Here is a 23,304-nt window from a genome sequence, read left to right on the forward strand (position 1 = left end):
TTGCACAATTTCAGGTTCTGCTACAAAGGTACTGATGTTGTCTTACACATTCTGAACTTTTTGAGCAGTCCTCTAACATACTTCCCTTGAGTAACGAAAGTCTACCCAGAGTCTCTCCACACTTCCAGACCTAGACAATAATGTAAAATTCTGAGGCCTTTCATCTCAAAAACCTGTGACATCTTCATTTTGATTTCTTTGATTAATGCATATGCATTACCTGTTATAATCATGTCATCTACATACAAGGAAATCAAAATTATCTGCCCCTGTTCATCATAGATGGTATATAGATTTGGGACATTCTTACTCCTATGAAAACCATGTTGTAAGAAAAATAAATCAATCTTCTCGTACCAAGACCTGGGTGCCTGTTTTACACCATAAAGGGCCTTTTTCAATCTACAAACTAAACGCTCCTGCCCTTTTTTAACAAACTGTTCAGGCTGCATTAAATAAGCCTCTTCTTTAAATAACCATTTAAAAATGCAGACTTAACATCTAACTAGTGTAGCTTCCACTGATTTTTTGTTGCTACAGAAATTAACATTCTAATAATATTCAGTTTGGCTACAGGAGAAAAGGTTTCTTCATAGTCAATTCCCTCTTTCTGTGAATAACCTTTTGCTACCAGTCTAGCTTTAAACTTTTCTATACTCCCATTTGCATTAAATTTAAGTTTATAATGCCACTTGCAACCTATGGGTACTTTTCCTTCAGGCAATTCAACTAGCTCCCACGTATTATTTCTGATTATAGATTCAATTTCTTCATTCATTGCAGCCCTCCACTCATGAGATTGACTAGCTTCTTTGTAATTTGTGGGTTCTATAACAACTAAAATGTTTGACATTAAAGCATAGTCTCTCAATCTGGCTGGTAGTTGAGTCTGCCTACCTGATCTTCTCAATAATGGACTCACCTCAAATCTGTCTGCTTCAAACCTTAGTGGACTCGACATACTGATTGCATCACCTACCTCTTACTCTTTCTGTTGTTTTTGTTGCTGCTGCTGCTACATGTGCTCACTGCTTTCTTCCATCAACAATGGAATGTGCCACTCTTCAAAGCTATTCTCCTTATTTCCTTCCTTAGTTTGCTCATGAAATAGCACATCTCGACTCGAAAAAACTTTACAAGTCAAAGGAGTAAACAATTTATAAACTTTAAACTTAGTGCAGTATCCTACAAAGATATATTTTGTGGCCTTACGATCTAACTTCTTCCAGTCATCTATGGGATCTAGCTTCTGTAAAATTGTTCATTTTCGACTAATCAGAATCCTAATCCCTCGATCTACAGTCGATTCTCAACAAGTGAACAATTACAAGCTACAAAAAAAAAAAAAAAAACTCCAAACATACCAGAACCTTTGAAACAATCACAGATCTGCCACCAAACTACCTGATCTGCCTCTGATCAGGTCGATCTACCGCGAATCTACCACAATCTCTCTGTTTGCAACTTAGATCCACCACCAAACTACTCGATCTGAAGCTTAGAACCATAAAAAAAATGTCATCACTCTTTTAGACTGAAAAACAACGATGATTTAAAATCCCTCTAGGGAGAAGTCAATCATCGCGGGTTTGACCCTGAGATCTGCGATGATCATCACTTCCTCTATTGCCACTCGGGCATTGCAACCACGAAGGCTATGTAGCCACTAGGGCTCTAATGTAGCCAATAAGGCTCTGTGGGTAAATCAGGCTCACTAGATCTGAGCTCTGATACCATGTTAGAAAACTGGAAAGAAAAACATGAATTGAATTAATTAGCAGCTCATAGGTGAGCAAGCTGCACCTGGAGACAACACAACCTAGAGCATAAACTCTCATGTTCAATTAATCAAAGGTGATACAATAAATACATCTCAAAAGAATAGGGAGCTCAAAACAAACTCCTACAGCCTAGGAACTAATCCTAGCTTAAGGAGTTATGTTACAACCATGTAACCATTTGTCCATTAATACAATATAATATTAACTATTTTCAACTTTGACTACTTACTTTTTGTCACTAATGGCAAAGAAGGTGGTGTTGATGGTTGCAAGAATGTGTCTGCAGAGCTCAAGGAGACACTTTAGAAAAATTATGAAAATATAAAAAAGGCTAAGCAAGTGAATGAAAACAAAAGACAATATGTTAAGATAGAAATTACAATGAATTACAACTCATTTTCCGCACTTCTTCAAGCATGGTTGGTGTTGGGAGTTCATCTCAGTCAAAGATCAGTAAATCAAGTGGGACAGCTACATTAAATTCTCTTTGGAAGCCCATGGAGAAACAAGAAGTTGATGATGTTATAGCTGATATGTTCTTTGAATCTGCAATTCCATTTAATGTGGCAAGAAGCCCTTACTTCATCAATGCATGTAAGATGATGGCAGATTTTGGTAAAGGATATGTCCCTCCTAGTTCTGAAACTATAAGGACCACTCTTTTGAAGAGGTCAAAAGAAATAGTTACAAACAAATTGCAAAAGATCAAAGACTCTTAGAAGGAAACAGGGTGCACACTTTTACCGAATGGTTGGTCAGATATGAATCATAGACCTCTAATTAATGTGTTGGTTTATCGCCCTAAAGGGGTACTTTTTTTAAAGTAGTTGATGCATCAAGGAATAAGAAGACCTCTGAATTTATTTTCAAGATTTTAGAGGAAGTTATTCTTGAGGTTGGAGAAGAAAATGTGGTCCAAGTTATAACTGAGAGTGCTTCAAATTGGGTAGGAGTAGGAAATAGGATCATGGATAAATACAAAAATAAAAATATTAGACACCTTCTGTTGCTCATTGCCTTGACTTATTGTTACATGACTTGGCAAAGTTTCCATGGATTAACGAGATAGTTCGGAAGGGGAAATAAATTTCTCACTTCATATTTAACCATCAACTCACATTGACCTTGTACAGGAGTAAAGCATATAGAGCGCTGCTCAGGCCTTGTGACACTAGGTTTGCCACATATTACATTACTATCAAAAGACTAGTTGAAGAATAAGTATAAGAGGTGTTTTTTGCAACAATGAGTGGGAAAAGTCTCCTCTTTCAAAGGAAGCTAAAGGAAAGGAGTTGGAACAAGTGATTTTAGGGAATGCTTTTTGGGACAATGCTCAGAAGGTCTTAAAAGTATGTGAACCAATTGTTGATATGCTTCACATGGTTGATAGTGATACCCCTTCCATGGGTTTTGTTTATGAGGGCATGGATCATGCTAAAGAAGCCATTGCAAAATCTTTTAATAATGAGGAAAATGAGTACATTGCAATATGGGAGATGATTGATGAAAGATGGAAGATGCTGCATAGCCCTTTACATGCACCAGCTTGTTATTTGGATCCTAGACTCTTTTGGATAGAAAGAACAAAAGATGCAGAAGTCATGAATGGCCTTTATGATGTAGTTGAACAGTTGGTTCCTGATCTGGAAGAATCCATGAGAATTAGAGAGCAGCTCTGAGCATACAAGCTAGAAGAGGGAATATTTGCAAGGTCTAGTGCAAGACAAGATAGGCCCAATATTCCTCCAGGGAGATGGTGGCAGTTTTATGGATCAGAGACTCCTGAATTGCAATGTTTTGCAATTCGTATTTTGAGCCAAGGATCAAGTGCCTCTGCTTGTGAAAGGAACTAGAGTAGCTTTAACCATATTCAGTCCAAGAAAAGAAACAAATTATTGTCTACAAGGTTGGAAGACCTTGTTTATGTTTGCAGTAATTTGAAGTTGGCCTTGAGTAGTGTGGCCAAAGATGCATCTAGTTCCTCTCATCCATGGTTTGATGATGATCCAATGCCAGAAGAAGATGATATTAGCATTGATGGTGACTCACTAGATGAGCCAAATGATGGAATTCCATGTATTGATGACTTTGATGATCACCATTCTAGTGGCTTTACTAGGCCATCTGCACATGATGATTTAGAGCTTTTTGATGATACAAGTAGGCCATAAGTATAGATTATCTATGTTTTTGAATTTCCTAGAACAATTTTATGGATTATAACTACTTGGCATTATGACTTCCTTATTATATTAGCATTGATGGTGACTCACTAGATGAGCCAAATGATGGAATTCCATGTATTGATGACTTTGATGACATTATCATGATCACTAGTCTAGTGGCTTTACTAGGCCATTTTCTCATGATGATTTAGAGCTTTTTGATGTTACAAGTAGGCCATAATCATAGATTATCTATGTTTTTGAGTTTCCTAGAACAATTTTATGGATTATAACAAAATGAGTACATTATGACTTCCTTTTTTAAATTTTGAAATTTGAAGATGTTCTACAATGAGTTCTTAATATAGTTGTATTGTAATGTGTATGTTTAAATTTTGATTATGTTTTACTTATGTGATTTTTTAAAATATTACTAGTATTTGACATTATAGACATTCATTTAAATTTTGAAGACTGAAAATTATCTCATTTCTTTTTGCATTTGCGAACTACTATCGTGTATGTTTACATTTAACTAGACGTTAGAATGATTAAATTATTCATGTATGTTTACTAATCAAAATTTGTATTCATGTGTTTATTGATCGATTTTGAATTTTTTTTTATTTTATTTATGTATATATATATATATATATATTGAAAAATATATATAGTCGAATTTAATGTCGAACCTCATACAAACCTCATCATAAAACTTGAATTCGAATAGAACTTAATCGTTTTCGAACTCGAACTCGAACCCGAACCATGTGACATAGGTTGGGAGGAGTGATGCAGAACCTAGACAATGTGACCCTGGGCTGATGCAGAGACAACGCAGAGGCAACGAGGGGCCAGTCATTCAGTGGCTGGATCAGCCAAGGTCTCCTGTGATAGTGTGAGGTAATCTCATTGATCTCTCTATCAATACTATTCCCTGTATTGGATAGCCAGCAGGGCATCTAGAGATTATATTTAGAATTACTACTGCATAATAATAAAACCCTCCGCTATTGCACCGATTTTCCTGCATTGGGTTTTTCCGAGGACATTTGTCCAAAAATAATTGTGTAGATGTGTTGTGTATTTCTTTCTTGTTCAGATTCTTGTTTTCGTATTTTATTTAAATGGTGAAGGCTGAAATAGTAAATAATTTTGTTCAGTAATTAACAAATAGAAGAAACGTGATCAGTTGCTGCAGTAAGAAATTTGAGGCTACCAAATTTTCACACCCGAAAAAACTCAATGTGGGAAAACCGGTGCAACCGCTGAGGGTTTTAACTTTTAATTATTATGTAGTAGTAATCTGAGTACAAATCTTTAGATGCCCAAACTAGCAATCAGATACAGAGAATAAACTAGCAAAGAGGTAATGAGAAATATTCTCACACTGTCACTAGCAATCCGACACTAATCAAGCTCTGGAAGGCTAGCCCCACGCTACCTTCGCGCAGTCTCTGCATCACAGCCTCTAGGAACTATGTCACCCCCTACTCTAATCTTCTGCTGACTGGAACTTCAACTATCTACCCCTTCGGTCTCACACCCCGGCTTCTAGCACAGGATCTTGACTCTCCCAGCAAAATTACGAACTCCCTCTGAAACACTGCACTGCGTCTCTGAACCTCTCGATGTCTTCTATGCCTTGCACTCTTTGGAACTGGAAAAATCCCCTCTAGTCTACTATCCCTACTCCTCACTGCAAGGTCACTCGATCTCTCTCCGGCAACTCAATGTTGCTACTCTTGAGAAATTCGATATCTAGATCTCACTATCCCAGTGTGTCTCCAAGTGCCCATCAAGCTCCTTCTAATAATCTCTCGTTGAAGCCCCAATGGCCAAGATTAAAACATAATCAAAGGTTAAAATTAACTGGGAGTTCATCCTCATCTTCTTCTAGAAGATTTGCACCAGATTTAATTAATACCCTTCAATTAATCACATTTCCTAAGTTGAGACTTAGGAATACATTAAAAATGATTAATTATTTTAATTAAACCATCTCTACGTGGACTTTTCCCTAACGATTTCTGGGTCTTGGAGAATGCATGTCTTAGCCTCTCTGCAAAATCTCGAGGCTAGAGCACATCCGATGCTACAGAAATCAACACAAGGGGCCCCCACCAAATTTTGTCATGAGAATAAAGCCGACATTGTAACATAATGTGATCAGCACTACTTTTTTTGTACATGCTTGTACTGCTATTGATACAAATGCTATTTCGCTGTGACCTTATAATAGTTCTGTGAATGGCTTTTTTTGTTGTTTCTTTCAGTGTTTCTCCTATTGGTGAATCAACAAGATCACGTGCAAGCCACCTAGTCTATCTCGATATATTATTCTGGAATACTTTGGAATTCTAACCAAACATGTTAAATACTGTTAGATGGCAAGCAATGGAACTAACATACACACTAAACCCCATAAGATAACAAGGGACCAGTCATTACATTATGCTTTAATCCCTAAGGCAACCATTTATGCTGAGATTTTGTTTGAACGTTTATCATGCCTGACCTTTCCACAAAATGAATCATTTGTCTTCTTACATGTATTTTTTTTGTGATGCCATTCAATTCTTCTGATTTGTTGAAACAAAGAATCAGATTCCAGGCCCCAGAACTCACACAGTCAGTGCACCAACTCAAACAGAAAAGGAAAACGATTTGCAGAGAATCAGAAAAGATATAAACAGTTTTCAACTGCCATATCTTTTATATCTTTTTTTAATTGGATCTTCATGTGCAACTGGTATATGACCAAGTCTGAAATTATGGGAAAGGCACCATACATACCGTTGACAAAATCTGTTTGAGAATATGAGACACCATTACATCAACTGGTTGCAAATCAGCCACAGCAGCTCCAGGTTCCCCATGCTGCAAACACAGATATGATGTTCAACTAGTTAGCTTGGGTTGGGGATGTAACCTTTAGATGCTAATTGAAAATGTTTCCCTCAGATGCTAAAACGGAACTGCCACAAGGGCAGACTTGGAACAATATAAGTGTTACTCATGCTCATGTAATTTATCGGTATTTCAATTTCCAAATATAGGTGTAATCAAAACTACTATGAATATGTGCTTGTGCTGTGCAAATTTCAAATCTACAAGTCTACAATTAGGTGACTAACCAAAACTAGTACACATCCACACAATGAATTTAAAAATATAATAATGATGATGATAATGATAATAATAGCCTACGCGGAGCAGATCAATTGGAGATTGCCGTGTTATGAAGTATAATGCAAAACATGTGATTCAATGTTCAAATCCCCCATAAGTCAAGCCAACAAAAGAAATGATTATGATAATAATAAATAATTATAATAATGAATATTTCAAATGAGGCAAATCTGGTTCTGATGAACATAAATGTGAATATGTTATACAATGTGAATGAGCATGACTTACAATTCCAAGGCCTAGTTCCATCTTCCCTGGACCTAGCCTATCCGAGGTAACCTGACCGGGAATAGTACAAACAGACAAAGCGACTCCCATTGTGCCAACCATTGCAGCTGCATGACTTGCCTCTGCAGCAACATCTACAAGACAAAGACCAGCTGCTGCTGCTGCTCCTGCAATCTGCCAATTACTAACCTGTTTAAAACATTTGTTTTCCCATAACAATATTTTTGAAACATTGACAAAAATAAAAAGAAAACAAACCTCCATCTTCTGATTTTCTCCAACAAGTTGATTGGGGGTTACATGTAAACACAAATTTTTCACATACATAAGGGCATATGTAGTTATACATTGCCCTCTTAGAGACATCAATCTAAAGGTTGCATTGTCACCAACAAGAACATTGTTCTAAAAAGAGAGATTGAAAACAGGATTCGATATTTTAGAGGGTCTTCTCTATATCACACTAAGAATAATAAATGCAATTTAATTCCATGTATGCTTTAGAAAAGAAATTATATTAACGTCCATGAATGACAAAAATAAGTCAATGGCACTAAGAAGAACATCTTATGTTAAATCAGAAAAGAAAGAATGAGAGTCCACAGAAAGAATGAGAGTCCACAATAAATAACAATCAATTAAGAATAAAAGTAAAACTATGGGGATGAAAGTATTCATGGAGATTCTTTGGTCAATGTCCCTGGTGCTAGTGGCACTCAGACTTGTTATCGCACAGATCTGCACCAGGCAACCTCAGTGGCAACACAACTAATTAGCCCAAGGTCACAGCTAATTACTTCTCAATTCAGAGTCATGCTTTTCCAATCATAGTGGATGTAACCTGCTCAGTTGTACCTAGCAAATAAAGGAGGAAGAAACATCAAGTTGGACAAGGCACCAGCCAAAATTTCAAATCCAGAAGTCCAGCAGGGCAAATTTTGCACCTTCTTCTTCTCTACTCTCTTTTTTTCTTTGAAATTTCTGTACCCCCATGGGGGAGTTGTAAAAATGTCACTAGCACGATAAACATATGCAAAAGACTTAGCCTCTTGGGACATAATTACTCAGGAGGTCTCTCCAAAGTGCTTTTTTCAATTAATTAATTATTTTTTATTTTTAGCGATAAATAATTAATTGAGTTTTTTCACTCACATCCTCCAAAGTTGGAGTGTGTCTTAATAACTAGGCCTTGAGTGTGTTTTCTAAGTCTAGGGTCAATGTATATTACCATGCTAGGCATTATCTTGAGTCTCACAGAATTGCATTAGGTTTTTATAGGATTTTTTAAAAATTAAAAATTTCTTGCAGAACGGGAATTTTTAATTAAAACTTATGTAACAAATAAAAAAGTGGTACTATGAAAACTCATATGGCATGTAGGTACTAATTTTTCATACTCAGAGTACCAAAATTACCTTAGTACCTGTTACTCACAGCCATTGGGTGACCCCTATAGGAGAAATTTTCTCCTAGATTTGCCTTCAGCCGAAAGCCAGTATCCCCTTGCAACCACCAAATAGCTCGATGTGCCACCATTCTCCGCCACCTAAGCCGGTCATTGTGTGCCCTCACCCATCTATTATGATCATTTCTTTGAAGGTGGGCCTTCCAACCTTGAAGGTATGGCTTTGCATTATATAGTTGGGTGTTTATGCTTGGTTTTCTTGCGCACATTTCGATATGGATTAGTGGGGGATTCGGCGGAAAGGATGGGCTTGGATTGTACTCATGTTCCCTTGTCCCAACCCAGTGGTTAGCTGTTAAAATTGGCAACTAGGGCCAAACTCCATGTGGATCACCTTATTTATGGTTTCTGATATTTTTCCTAGATTCCTCTCATAGAGAGGTCTAGGATTGATCTAAAGATCATCCGATTCCGATAAGTATTTATGGAGATATGAATTTATTTTGATTATGAACAAATTGTCAAGGTTGGCTAGCGAACTTATGTAGGCTCAAAAGCCCAACAGTCATGTCTATTCAACCTCAACGTTTGCATATAAATACAAGGAGCATTCTCCTCATTTGGACAATTCAATTCACTCATCTTCTCTCTCTCTCTCCTACGCATAAAAGGAGCCTCTCTCTCCTAAACAGGTGTGGCTGAAAGGAAGACGTCCTAGGGCAAAGAAGACGCAGAAAGAAGGACGCTAGGGCAGCAAGTCATCTCTTTGACCAGCATTGACCTTCCAGAAGTGTGGATTGGGTGTGGTTGCCTCTCCTAGGCAAACCACAATTTTTGGCACGAAAATTGAGGTGATCTAACCTCTGGATTGACCAGTATTTACTACCCTAGTTTAGTGCTGCAAGTTGACTTCAAAAATCTGCAAATTGACTGAACTTTTCAAGTTGTTCAAGGGTTGTTTCTTCAAGATATTCGAGGACAAGTTGACCGGAAATTGACCAAGTATTTTAGAGGTCAATTTTAGCTAGTTTGACCAAGTTTGACTTTGCTGATCTAGGGTTTGCTGCTGCTGATATAAAATTATAGAATTCAGATTTTGTACTATTTCTCTCCGCTGAACTATTGAAGATAAAAAAAGATTTGATCAAAGGTTTTCCCCGCATTGGGGTTTGTCCCTAGCTAGCCACCACATCTTGTGTCTCTTGTCTCGGCTTGTTTTCTGTTGATCATTTAATGTTATATCTGCACTTTACTTAATGTATATGTGATTGCTAATCTGTGGCTAATAAGAAGAAAAATAAGTAAACTGCTCTAAGCATAGAACATACCATAATTTATCATGGTATCAGAGCTGAGATGAAGACAAAGCCCAAGCAAGAGCAAGAGCAATCACCGAAGAGAAGGTTGGCAAGGCTATCTTAAAAAAAAAAAAAAAATCATGGGTCCTCAACACACTTCCCTGCTGAAGACAAACTCCGTGAGAAGTCCGACTATCGCGGATGGAAGATGTCTCTCGATCTAACATTAGAAGATCAGGAAGTGTTGGACCATGTGAGAGGCGGGATTGTTGAGCCTCCATCAAATGCATCCGCTGCTGCTAGGAACAAATGGACCAAGAGAGAACTCAAAGAAAGGAAGAACATTCGGGACTCTATCGACAAGTGCTTGGTGGCCTATGTTTCTGAGCTGAACACCTCCAAGGAAATCTACGATAGACTGGTGAGTTTATTTAAAGTTAATGATGCAAATCAAGTCTTGTTTCTTAGAAATAAGCTGAAGGAAATTAAGAAGGGCAAAGATGAGAGTATGCAAGCATCTTTCTTAAGGACCACCGAGATCAAGAACATCTCCTATCTATTGGGAAAGTAATTGGAGGACTACCATTGGAGGACTACCATCTGAATGGTATATATTCAGGACTACTCTTCTCAACAATAACGTAATTCCAAAGATGTCATGAGCCCTTTTGAGGCTTATTTTGGCCAAGTCGAGTTCACTAGAGGGCTGCCCATTTTTCTCTTTAAGCCTGGGCATTTGGAGGAAACTCACACCTTGTTTCCCTTGCATTAGTTTTGTGAGATCTTGTCACTACTTTCTCAAGAAAGGAGGTCTAGTGTCCAAGTTTCAAGGAATTTTTGTGAGGACTCTCCTTGAAATATAGTTGAGAACTTTGAAGGGCCCTCTTCTCATTGTAATATTAATAAAAGATCTAACTCGCTTGTGGGAGCTTGGGATTTCTCCCATGGTATCCTATCTCCCCATTTAGGGGAAACCTTCTCTTGGGTGGATTGACATTTGCATGGTTTAAGCTTTCATACTTCATTCACTTACATGCATGCTTTAATTGGTAATTAACACAACCTCACTATCACATTTCATTAAGTTAAAGTTTGTTACAGTTTCATTTGAGCTTTGCATTTTCTTTCTCATTGTTGCTTGGAGATACAAGCTTACACTTTACTTTGGGCAATCCATCCTTTACATGCAAGCATTTTATATTCTTAACAAACTTTGATTCGTTCCCATTTATCTTGGTAAATTGTTTCATGAGCACTTGAATACATGCTTCAATTTTATGCTACATTGTTATCTTGAATATTGGAGCAATTTATTGTCATTGTCTATTTGAAACAAATTTTACTTTCAAGCAAATTACTTGTATCATTTTAATTCATTGATGAAACACATGCAACACTTGTAAGCTAATTTTATTCCTCCAATTGAAGTTCTAATTGCAACTTATGTTGAACACAATTTCATTTTCAAGCATTGCAAATCAATCTCTTTGAAGCATTTGCATGTATCATTATTTTAATTTGGGGAATTAACACAATTTGCATCTCATCTAGGCATTTTAGTGTAGGGAGGCCCCAAGCCTCATTAAAATTTTACCTCCAACATAAGTTGGTTGAAGTAGGCATCTTAGGGATCCTCTACTCTATTGACTCCTCATTGTGAGATCCATATCATTGGGCGAGGGTGAGGTCTGAGGATTGAATAGTTAAATTGTAATCTGTTGGAAATACTGAGAGGGGGGATGAATCAATATTTTTTACAATTTTTATTCTAGTGATTGCCAAATGCATATATAGATATGTAAATGTATACATAGAACACAGAAACCAGTAGTTGGAATAAATGCTTTTATTAAAAGCTCAAGACAGTACAATGAAATAAATGCAATATAAATATATATCTGACTGTGGATAGTTGCCAAGCTCCAACTTGGACTTCAGTGAGGCTCCAACCTCCAGAGCACCAACTCTGTTTTGCAGTGGTTCTGCACTTAGGAGCACCTACCCCTAATGACTTTAGTCTTGTTCAGTTCTGAGGCTCCAACCTCTTGGGCTCCAACCCAATCTTAGCATCAATTGTTTTGCTGCAGTTTTCTGCACCCAACCCTGTTGAGCTTCTGCCTTTCTCCAGTTCTCCTGCTTCTCTGGTCTCTCCTGCCTCTTGCTTGTTCTTCGACTTCCTCTCTTACAGATTATGCATACACTCGCAACACTTCACCTTGTGTTTCTGTTTTTATGTGTTTCAGGCACCTCTAACTGATCGTTTCCACTTTCCACCACCTTTTTGGCTTCCTCCTTGGATGCTGTAGATTCCTCTGCCTTGCTTGATCTTTCAGCTTCCCTCCTTGATCTCTGTGACCAATTCTTCTCATTACTATCTTTGTCTTCTATTTGTCCTTCCGAGGAATTTAATAAACGACGGACATGTCTCTATTTTCTACCTTTGAAAGACTTCTGATAATAAAAGATATAAGCCCAAATTTCTAAACGGTCGCAGCAGAAAACTTCGGATTCGAGATGGATAGCAATTAGGTTGAATAGTGGTCACACGGTATTCATATCATCCAATGCTTCAATACATTTTTTGAGAAAGGGTTTAACAATAGCGCCTCAACTATTCTAGCAGTACAACCAAGTTAATTAACCCCGCCTTGATCTCCACCGTCGATCGCCCACGATCCGACGGTCTCCGCTATGTTTACCGCACGATTAAACGTCGTTCTCTTTCCCACCGTTGATTACATTCACCGCTTGATCTAACGGTGATCGCGCCTCCCGCTTTTGTTAAGTGCTCACGCGTTAACGCACAATCGCGGCGGTTTCGCGCCCGTCACTTCAACCACGTGTCACGCATTAACTGGATCGCGCGGCCATATACGGAAACCGCCTTGGGCCCAAAGGCGGTGCGGGGAATACCGCTTACCGCCTACCTGTACGTCTCCCGCGCATTATCGTTCGCGCATCTTTCACGTGCGATGACCGTTGGATCCGCTGCTCTTTGATCCGATGGCTCACATTCATCATCAGTGAATTCTTCTTTTTCCACCAGTTTCTTGCCAGGAAGTGATTTTCTTTCCCCCGGCTTAGCCTTTGCAGCTGCTTTATCAATTATCACAGGTTCAGGCTTCACTTGTTTCGCACCATCTTTCATTAACTCAGGCTTGGCAAGCCTCGCTTCTCTTTGGCCATTTTCCTTACCACGATGCATCAGAGCCTGAGCTTGTCGTTCATCATCAGAATCAAAGTCTGAGTCATCATATCCTCCCATTCCACCATCTGTTTCTTCTACAATTGTGGTATAACCAATGAAGAAGACGCTTCTTGTGGTGCAACTGTGTGAAAGCTTGAAAGGTTTAGAAAACATAATATCCATCGAAAACTGGTCGCATTTCCCATATGTAAGCGCACCAAGCACAACTTTCTTGTTATGAACATGAACATTGAGGAGAGCTCTCTCACTTTCCTATGCATTTTGAATCTCACCCAGGGCGGCCTACGATAAGTGGAGATATTATAACTCTGTCTGCTTCTCTCGTCTCCATCTACTCCTCTGGTGGCTCTGTCTACTCCTTGAATATTGCCATACTGACATCAATGACAATCCATGTCCAACATAATCTTGTTGTAAAGCTAATTAATAAAATGAACCAAGAACACTTTTCATTACATTTACTTTATTTGTCTCTTGATGGTTTGAGTTTTCATATGCAAAGTCTTTTCCAAAAGCAAGTATTGTAATCATTTCAAACAAGTGTTTTATTTTCATGTTTCAAGTCCAATTCCGTATTGATGTCTTGGTTTAGCACTTCCTTTCTTTTACATTTCCAAGTTAATTACTAATTTTTGGGTTTTGGCAAGATATGTTTCACATGTTTTGATTTATAAAGTTGATTATCTCAAAAGCATTTTGTATCTTACATATCTTGCGCTAACAATTCTTATTTACATTTCAAGGTTACTTTATTTTCTCTTTTAAGAGCATTGCATTTTACTTTGAGCAAATATATCTTTAAATTGTTAAGAAAATTCCTTATAAGGCACTGGTTTTATGGTTTTTAATCATATTAATGATTGGCATTGTTATTTCAAGTTGCTCACTTCATATTTGCTCATAAATCCTTAAAAGTAATCCATTTTCACTATAACACTCTCCTAGAAACTCACGTCTTTTAACTTAACTTTTCATTAGGGACCACCTCCCTTAGCTACATAGGAGATAGCTCAAACGGAGAGAGTCGTGATTAGTGTGACAGCCCCTTCTCTGAGTTCCCTGCCACCAACCGCACCTTGTGGGGTTGAAGGCTTTTCTCACTGAGTTGTAGGTAGATGTAGGCGGCAGGGTCTAACACAGCTCACTAAAGAGCTTCCACAACTAGGCAGCGTCACACGAGATCATACTCATAGCTATGTATTCGGTCTCAACGGTGCTCAAAGCAACCGTCTTTTGCTTCCTACTCATCCAGGATATCGAGCACAAAGGACCGATGCAGTGGATCAATGTAATACTTCTATTAAGAAGTATTGCTAGAGCAAATTCCTCACTAATAGGGAGTGTTGATTTTGGGTAGCATCCGACGTGCTCTAACTCCAAAATTTTGTTGAAGGGCTAGAACACATGAGATCTCCAAGACCCAGAAATCGTTTGGAGAAATTCCACCCAGATGAGGAGTTATTAAAATAATTAATATTTTTAATGGGTTCCTAAGTCTACACTTCTGAAAATAAAAATATTAATGGGTATTAATAAGAATATGAGTGAGAAACTTCTAAGTGACGAGGAACAAGTCTATTTTAATCTTAGCCGTTGATTAGGGACTTAATCTCAATGGTTGATTCATCAACAGGAAAAGTATAAGAAAAGGCCCAAGGGTCAGTTGGAGATACACCACTATTGATCAGTGAATTCGATTTTTTCTGGGGTGTGGTTTGCTGAGAAAGTCGAACAAGTGATCTGAGTTGCAGCAGAGGGGCAGGGATAGTTGGGGTGGAAGGATCTTCTCCAAGACGCCGAATACTCAGCAAAGAGAGGAAGAGATACACCAAAGGAGGCAACGCAGACCAAGGGAGGTTGATGCTTGGCCACGAGGGCCCACACATTGCTTGACGCAGTGCCTATGCAAGGGAAGAGTTGTCCTCCTGTAGAAGTCTAAATTCAGCTAAGGAGCAGCAAGATCAGTAGAGAAGGCTGACGTCAGAGCTCCAGGAGGCAGAGGAGGTTAGCGCAGAGCTGACGCAAAGTCTCAGAGTGCTCCATGCAGGCCCATGCAGCGACTGCAAAGGGGCAGCGCAGTTGTAGCCAGGAATAGTCAATTCAGTTGCCGGATAAGAGGGATTTTGCTGGGTGAAGGGAGGTAATCTCACTTAGATTTCTGCCAATATATTTTATCTCTATAACTGGATTGCCAAGAGGGCATCCAAAGTTGTATTCTGAACTACTACTTAATAATACAAACCCTCTATCTGTTGCACCGGTTTTCCCGCATTGGGTTTTTCTAGGGACGTGTTGTCCAAAAATAACGGTGTCCCTTGTGTGTTTGTCTCATATCTATTTCGGTTTATGATCTGTATGTCAGTGTAGTCTGCAGTAGTGTTTTTCATCAGTGTTTGAACAATTCAATAACTTTTTCATTGTCCACAGTTTGATAATTGTTGATGTAGCACTGTAGTTCCAACTCGTTTATCAAGGTTGTTTTTGGATATTACTACTTTCATTATATGACCATTCACAAGTAAACTGTAATGTGATGTTAGTATGCTTCGTCATCATGTATAATTGATAGACTTATAGTTTATGCAATGATATTGGACAATGTAATCATAATGTAATAATGTATCATGCATGATTTATGATTGCACATAACATTTCTTAAATGTCCTAACTATCGTGTTTCCCTGTTTCCAAAATTTGGGGGGTCACGTATTGTACCTATACCTGTTTCCATGTATCGTGCAACTTAGATAATGATATTTCCAAAAGAGGGAGATGTGTAGTTGACACCATTTACCGACCTTCTATTCCTAACTATTTGGACTATTGGCCTGCTTTTGAAAATGACAGAGATAAATAACTTCCTGCAAAATCATGAAGAACGACCATAACAAGAGGAAGATATTATCAATGAACAACATTTCGATAGGGATGATCATATCATAACCAAGCCTAATAATATTGACTCACCTGATATAGTCGCCCTCAACCTTAGATCTGAGAGCTCTCCTCAAATAGTTAAGATTGGGAAGGGATTGTCCAAACTTCAAAGAAGAAAGGAAAAGGCATAATATGGCTACACACAATAGGAAATGTACCACAAAATGCAAAATATGGTCGGAACAATAGAATTTAGCACATGGACAAAAGCCAAACACGAGCTCTACCCCTTATCATTATGTCCATCACCCTAGTTCCTAGGGTCCCTGTGAGTGCCCCTCTCATCATTAAAGAACCCATGATTGTCCCAACCCCTTGTGGGCGATGAATTGCCCCACCTTAACGAGCTAATTACTGCTACATCTTACACATCATGCTCTCATCCCCTAGAGCCCCAAGCAATAAAATAAAGAAAATCAATAAAAAAGAAAAATGCATACGAAGAAGGGTGGAAAAACAAAGGTAAGGGTAACTCATGCACCACAATTGCTCCCTCCTACATTCATACACCCAATATATGAACTTTCCTCGTCATAGTTGCCCTTGAACCATAGCATGTGGCTTGGAGCCTCCCCTATTGCCCCCACTCTATTCCATCACTATTTCACTTGACCCTAGCCATTTGATGGATGTACCATGGACTTGTCACTCCCTTAAAGGTTGAAACCACCTAATAGGGTCCTCCATTAACCTCTCTTGTCCAGGAAGGTAACACTAGTACATGTTCAAAGCCTATTTGGAGGGGTATGCCACTATGAAGTGTCCACTTTTGCCCCTGATTAGCAAGCTTATTTACTCAATTGTGCTAACAAACTATTGTATTGGAAGATGAGGAGACACAATAGATATACATGATTTCAGATGGGTTTTGTCTTGGACTTGGCCTCCCTATACGGGATCCAAGCCCTCCAAAGGGTCATAATGGCACTTGTAGGGTGAGCGTTGACAGCTATGGGCCTCCAACCATGCAAAGCATTGATTCTCACACCATGGGTTTCTTCAGCACCACCACATCGCATTTGGACCACATCGCCTAGCCGGCTACACATTGCACCCAACACTTGGTCTTTGATCTGAGGCCCAGAGGAGGTTTTGTCTTTCCCGGGGAGACATGGGAAGGTATGTGTCATCTTCTAGCCCTCATTGATGGAGCATCAACTTGATCTTGAGCCATCTGGAGAACCCATGAGACCCATTAAGCCCAACTTGGTGTTTGGAGATGTTTTGCAACATTTGGAGGGCATACCCCTCCTATTCATCACTTTTGAGGCCCTCACCCTCATTCTCAGCACACGAGGCCTCAACGCTAGCATTAGAGAGCACTTCACATTAATGACATGGGCTAAAAGAGAAATAAAAATAATAATTAATGTTAAAGCTATCTTGGTTCGGTTGTAACCAACAGTTTGTTACCTCATTGGACATTTTAGGGGCTTCTTCTTTAGAAATTTGAACTATAAGCGCTTGTATAAATTGGAGTCTCTCTCCCATTCGAACTCATCATCACTTGGATTTTCGGCTAGCTGAAATAGAGATTGATTTGGACATATTAAATGCATTTTGATGTTTGGAAAGATTTTGGTATCTCTTGGAGCTTCTTTTGGCATTTTGGTGGACGGATATATTCTTCATTGTCTTACATCTTTTAATGCTATATTTTTTATCTAATAAATGTCTAATGAATGGAATATTGTTTCATAGTCTTAAATGTGGCCTGATTAATGAAATTTTGCTAGAACAATAAAGTTACTGAAAATTTTCCATGTGTTACTCATGGAAAATGAATGAGTGAATGTTCCTAGAGGCTATTTTGCATATCGCACCTTTGAAACTCCATTAATTATTTCCAACAAAGTGTACATTTCTAGAGTAGTCTTGAAGTTGCCTCTAGGTCTCCTTGAAGAGCGAGGTTGCCAAATCAAGATCATTTGTACTCCAATTCTCCCAATAGCAAGGCATTGGTCCTAAATCCTTGGTGATCATTCTTAATTCAACGAATCATCATTCTTTTCACCTCTTTCTCCCTCCTTTTCTTCGTCCCTTTAAGGATAAGGAGGCCTCCCTAGGGCTTGGTGTGAATTTCATTAGGAAGGAGCTTTTGCAAAACTGTTTAGATAGTGTTATGTGCTAGTGTCTCCTCTATCTCTCCTGATTTGAGGCAATTCTCACGGTAAAATCTCAATATCATTGATGCCCTAGCCATCGTGCCAAGTGGGAACCCTAGACGCTATCCTTCAACTTGGGATTCTTTGAAGGCTTGAGCTTAAGTACTTCTTCAAGTATATCAATCATAGCCTTTTCTCTTGTCTACCAGACCTTGGATGAACTTTTATCTTGTCAAATATCTCAACCCTAGGTCTTAGGTAGTCTTCCTTTCAAGGGGTTTTTCTTGGGAAGTCCTCCTAGCTTCTCCCAAAGCTCGCAATTTCATTGAATCTTTCCATTGAATGAGTCAGCTTGCCTCACTTTAAACCTATCCTAACAAGCTATCACAAGTGAGGGATACTGGGACTCGTCCCGTCGGTGAAAATCCAAGAAGATAAGAGGACAGTCTATGGTGCCTTTGTCCCTAGGTGTTGGTGTGCCCTCTAGCTTTAGCCTATTTACTAGGCCTCCTAGTTTGTGCAGCAACACACTGATTCATAAACCATATATGAAAGAGAAATAGCAAAATACTAATACATTGATTTAAATCCATCATTCTAAAATCTTAGTACAAAGAAAAATAGCAAGTATTGATGTCTGGAATAGTAAAATTGAAATTACTCAAACTCGAAAACAGTAAAGAGTGACAAGTCAAAGACTCGATCTAGGGTCATCAGTGTCTAGAGTCAAGACTCAAAAGTTAAAACTGAAAATTAACAATGGACAATGAACATTGAAAATAAATGAGCATCAAGGATTGAAAGTGATTAAAAGATAAATAAAAGTGAAAGTTATATATATATATATATATATATATATATATTGCTTTTTATTTTTCATTTTTCAAGTCTTTATAGGCAACAATTTGAGGGGGGTGTGGAGGGAATTCCTTTCTCGGGGGAACATTTCCTGACATCCTCCACACTAGAGAAACATTTCCCCCTGCAATTCCCCATGTTTTGCCAAAACGGGGATGTCAGGAAATGTTTCCCTAAGCAACCCCTGTCCCAAGAGCATGGGAAATGTGGCGGGCAGGTTCTTCTACACCACCCCCGGCTTTGTTCCAGGAGCATGGAAAATGTGGCGGGCAGGCCCCCCACCCTGGGAGATGCATCCTACAAAAATATTGACGATGGCGAATACAGCAAACAATAATGCCAGATAGGAAAAATTGGAGGGTCAATGCAAGCAGATTATAAAAGAGAAAGAAGAACTTGAGAAAGAATTTACGCAGCCATGATATTCTAAAGCAGGAAATTACACAGAACAATGAGGCATTAAAGCAAAAAATAACACTAAATATCACTTAATATAAGCAGAACCATGAATTTATGAAATAGGGAATTGCAAAGAACCATGAGGCATTAAAGCAGGAAATAACAGAGAATATCCATAAATGCCAAGATACATTCAAGAACTGATTAAGCAATGCCATGCTGCCACTAAATTTTCAGTCATTAAAAGTACCACTAGAAATGTACTGTTTGTTCCCATCGAAACTAATGTCTAGAATCTAGATAACTTCAAATTATTTACTTATTGAAGCAGAAACACACAAGGATCAATATAGTGCAAAGCAATGTGTACCTTCTCTACAAGAACAGTGCCTGCTAGACCTCTGCGTCCAGTTATGCCCCGAGGAGGAGGAAGAGCACAGTCATCTCCAACAATAACCGTCTACAATTCAAAAAAGGGGATAATTACAATCCATGGTTCTGATGTTCAGAGTCCAGACTATAATGCTGCACACTTTGCTGGAATTAACCAGGGATATTGAGATTCAAGAATAGTTTGGAAGATTCTTGAATCAGTATGATGTCAAACATATAGAATACAATAAACAGTATACCTCAACTTTGTATCCTTCAGACTTTGCTTGCTCAGCTGCCAGACCAAAGTTCAACCTATCACCTGTATAATTCTGTTAACAGGCAAGTTAAACTATAAACCAATAACAGAACTCAAAATAAATGTGGATTGGTAATCACACAATCCATCCTTTAAACAGTTAGAAAACATCAAGAATCATCCTATTTGATCATCTTCCTTGACTATTACAAAGGATTCATGTCCTAAACAGCTAACCATTGCCAGCACCAAAATATACTTGTGACAAAATGTATTCAATAAAAAGCTTAATACAAGCTATTGATTATTTCTATCAAAATAATATACATGAATTCATAAAAACGAGGACTGCAAACGAATAAAGGCTTGCATAAGTAGTTGGAAGCAAAAGCAAGCCTTCAAAGTGCAACATACAGCGACAAGTTTTAAACACAAGTAAAAATAGTGCCAAGCCAAACTACAATGCGTTGGGTGCCTCAATATGCAATAAGTTCAAGAGCAGAATACACACAAGAAATTAGGAAAACAGATCAAAATAACAGAAAAACCCATCTCAAGTCATGTAAAAGATGAGCAAGGCAAAGTGGAACGAGTAGTTTCAGTTATCCCAATGAGGAGGTCGTCAGCATATCATGCCACCCAATGCACAACTTTCCTTTGAATATCACTCGTTACTAGTAAAAGCAAATGACTTCAATCTCATATACAATGAATATGGTATAGCTTATACCTTTACTATTAATAGACAACCTTGAGGCCCAGTTACAGCTCGAATTCCCTGAAGAAATCCAACAACAATAAAACAATCAGTTTTCAAAAGCAACCAATCACACGAGACTCAATGTTTCCTACAACTCAAGCTAAAGTAACAGCCATGCTTCATACGAGTAAAAGATGTGATGGAAGAAAAGACAATGGATTTGAAATTTCCAGTAGTTTGCATAAGGAAAACAAAAACTGGCAAAATTGAAAATGCAACTCAAAATCGTAAAGCAATGTTCCAATACATTTTTTAGATTATGTTAAATTTGAAAAATTGTCCTACTAAAAATTAAAAGGATGCTCACAGCTAAAATAGAATTCACAGGAGGAGAAGTGAAGACATCTCCACAAATTGCTGCCGTTAACATCCCCTCACCCACATATCCAGCATGTGCTGGCTCATGCCCACTTCCACCTCCTGTGCATCAAGAAATGACAAAGATAAAATATACTTTTGGTCAATTCCTCAGATTTGAATCAGCTACTAATTGAGAATCCAAGTTTATTGCTAGAATCTTTTGAAATGAAAAGCCAGCAATAAATGTCTTGCAACAATTGGTGACTAGGAAATAAGCGACTTGAACATAAGTAACCAAGTCTAAGTATATGAATTTCATTGTTTGCTACTCGGGCCTCGGACTTCGGCTCCACTCTAGGTACATTATCAACTAAGCCCACATGGCTCAAAACCCACCAAACTAACCCACAACATTACAATTTGTACATAATCTGATCGAATATATTTGAAGGATCAAAATTGGGGTACTAAAGTGGCTTTTGTCTCATTGATTCTAATCAAAGCTAATGTTGTCAAAAAAAATTGAATTTTTTCATAGGTTCCTCATGTGGTCACGATAAATTGGTGGGTTGTTGCCTCCAATGGTTGTATACAGGCAATTTCCATCATTGTAAAGAGCTATTACTAGCCATGAGGGCCTCAAACCTCAATCTAGTAATTTCAGTATGTATATAAGTAAACTGTTGTCATACATTATTAAGGCTGTCATCCTCCATACTCTAATTAATTATGCTTCATCTGCTCTCTTACATATTCAAGTTCAGTGCACATACATATTTTCATTAGTCTAAGCTCACCAAAACACAAAAAAAGTATAAGCTCAACAATTTCGTGATGGCCCTGTTGACTACACTTTGTCAACAGTCCAAGAAGCAGAGTGCAAAGCAGCAGACAAATTTTTCAAGGATCATTATCATCATTCAGCTTCCAGTTTCTTTATTGTAAACCCAATTTCTGCAAAATTTGTTGTAAATGATGCTAGTATGACTATTAAGCCACGTAATAACACCTAGGTAAACCTATGATTTTTGTCTAGGGATTCCATGTTGAAATTTAATAACAAAAAAAGTTTCCTGCAATCTCAGCCCGGTTTTAATTTCACCTTATCACTCCCATTTAGTTAAATGCCCTTTCCCATAAATATACATTCAACATATAGAATTATGGAAATGAAATTTTCATATTAAAACACATGAGATTGTCAACACATGCTGAAAATAAATATGGACATAAACAGACCAGCAACACAGATCTTTGGTCAACTTCGACCCAGGCAAAACCCCTTCAATCTTCTCTAGGGAAAACCTATTAGAGAGCTCTTCAAATTTATTTATCTTTCAAGTTCATGAAAAATACATTTGCAGACAAAACAAAACAGCAAAATACAACTTATCTCTTCATCGCAAAACTCCTTCAAAACCATGCCCACTTTGCCTCAATTTTCATGCCCACTTGAAGCTGAAAATATGTACTGTACGGATATTGACTATACTGTACGGATTTCGTACTGAATGTACAGATTTTTGTACCGTTGTACGAACTGTACGGATTTTCCAAAAAAACTCAAAAACCTCTCTCGAACAACGTGCATCTCACAGCATTAAATGTTGTTTGTCCTGTACCTTCTGTTGTCTTCTATGCCTTGATTTCCATGCCCAACTTTGCCCAGAAATCACTCTTTCAGCTTGCTGCAACAAATTTCTCTTTCAGAACTTTTCTCCAGCTCTTAGCCTCCTTTCTCCAATCTGCTCATGAAGAATGAATGCAATCTCTCTTTTCTTTTCCCCCTTTCGTTTCCCTAAATTACTTTTGGGCAACCCTAAGATCTAATGGCTCATATTCATTTAGATCAAGGGATGAGAATAAATGTGCATTTAATTCTCACTTTCTGCTTTTTAACTCACCCATTAAATAAATTACCCACATTGCACTTTCTGTCTAAAGTCACTTTTCACTTTATAATTTAACATTGACTTTACCACTCATAAAGTCACTTTCACTTTATAAAGTCACACTTAGGAAAATAATTATTTTGGA

The 23,304-nt window shown here is 38.1% G+C and overlaps 1 protein-coding gene across 1 annotated transcript in view; it reads right to left on the reverse strand.

Annotated features, from left to right (window-relative positions):
* The window catches only part of LOC149267565 (putative 3,4-dihydroxy-2-butanone kinase), a 376,959-nt gene that overhangs the window by 211,779 nt on the left and 141,876 nt on the right, over window positions 1–23,304 (reverse strand). The window contains exons 5-10 of the mRNA XM_089433400.1: window positions 21,275–21,387; window positions 20,938–20,985; window positions 20,209–20,280; window positions 19,947–20,036; window positions 7,367–7,540; window positions 6,743–6,826 (exon numbers count right to left, since the gene is read on the reverse strand). Coding sequence (XP_089289526.1) covers window positions 6,743–6,826; window positions 7,367–7,540; window positions 19,947–20,036; window positions 20,209–20,280; window positions 20,938–20,985; window positions 21,275–21,387 — 581 coding nt within the window. The remainder of the gene's footprint in view (window positions 1–6,742; window positions 6,827–7,366; window positions 7,541–19,946; window positions 20,037–20,208; window positions 20,281–20,937; window positions 20,986–21,274; window positions 21,388–23,304) is intronic.

This window comes from Pinus tabuliformis, chromosome 6 (assembly GCF_031772625.1).
Source record: "Pinus tabuliformis cultivar Carrire ecotype Pingquan chromosome 6, CPIR1, whole genome shotgun sequence".
Taxonomy (NCBI): domain Eukaryota; kingdom Viridiplantae; phylum Streptophyta; class Pinopsida; order Pinales; family Pinaceae; genus Pinus; species Pinus tabuliformis.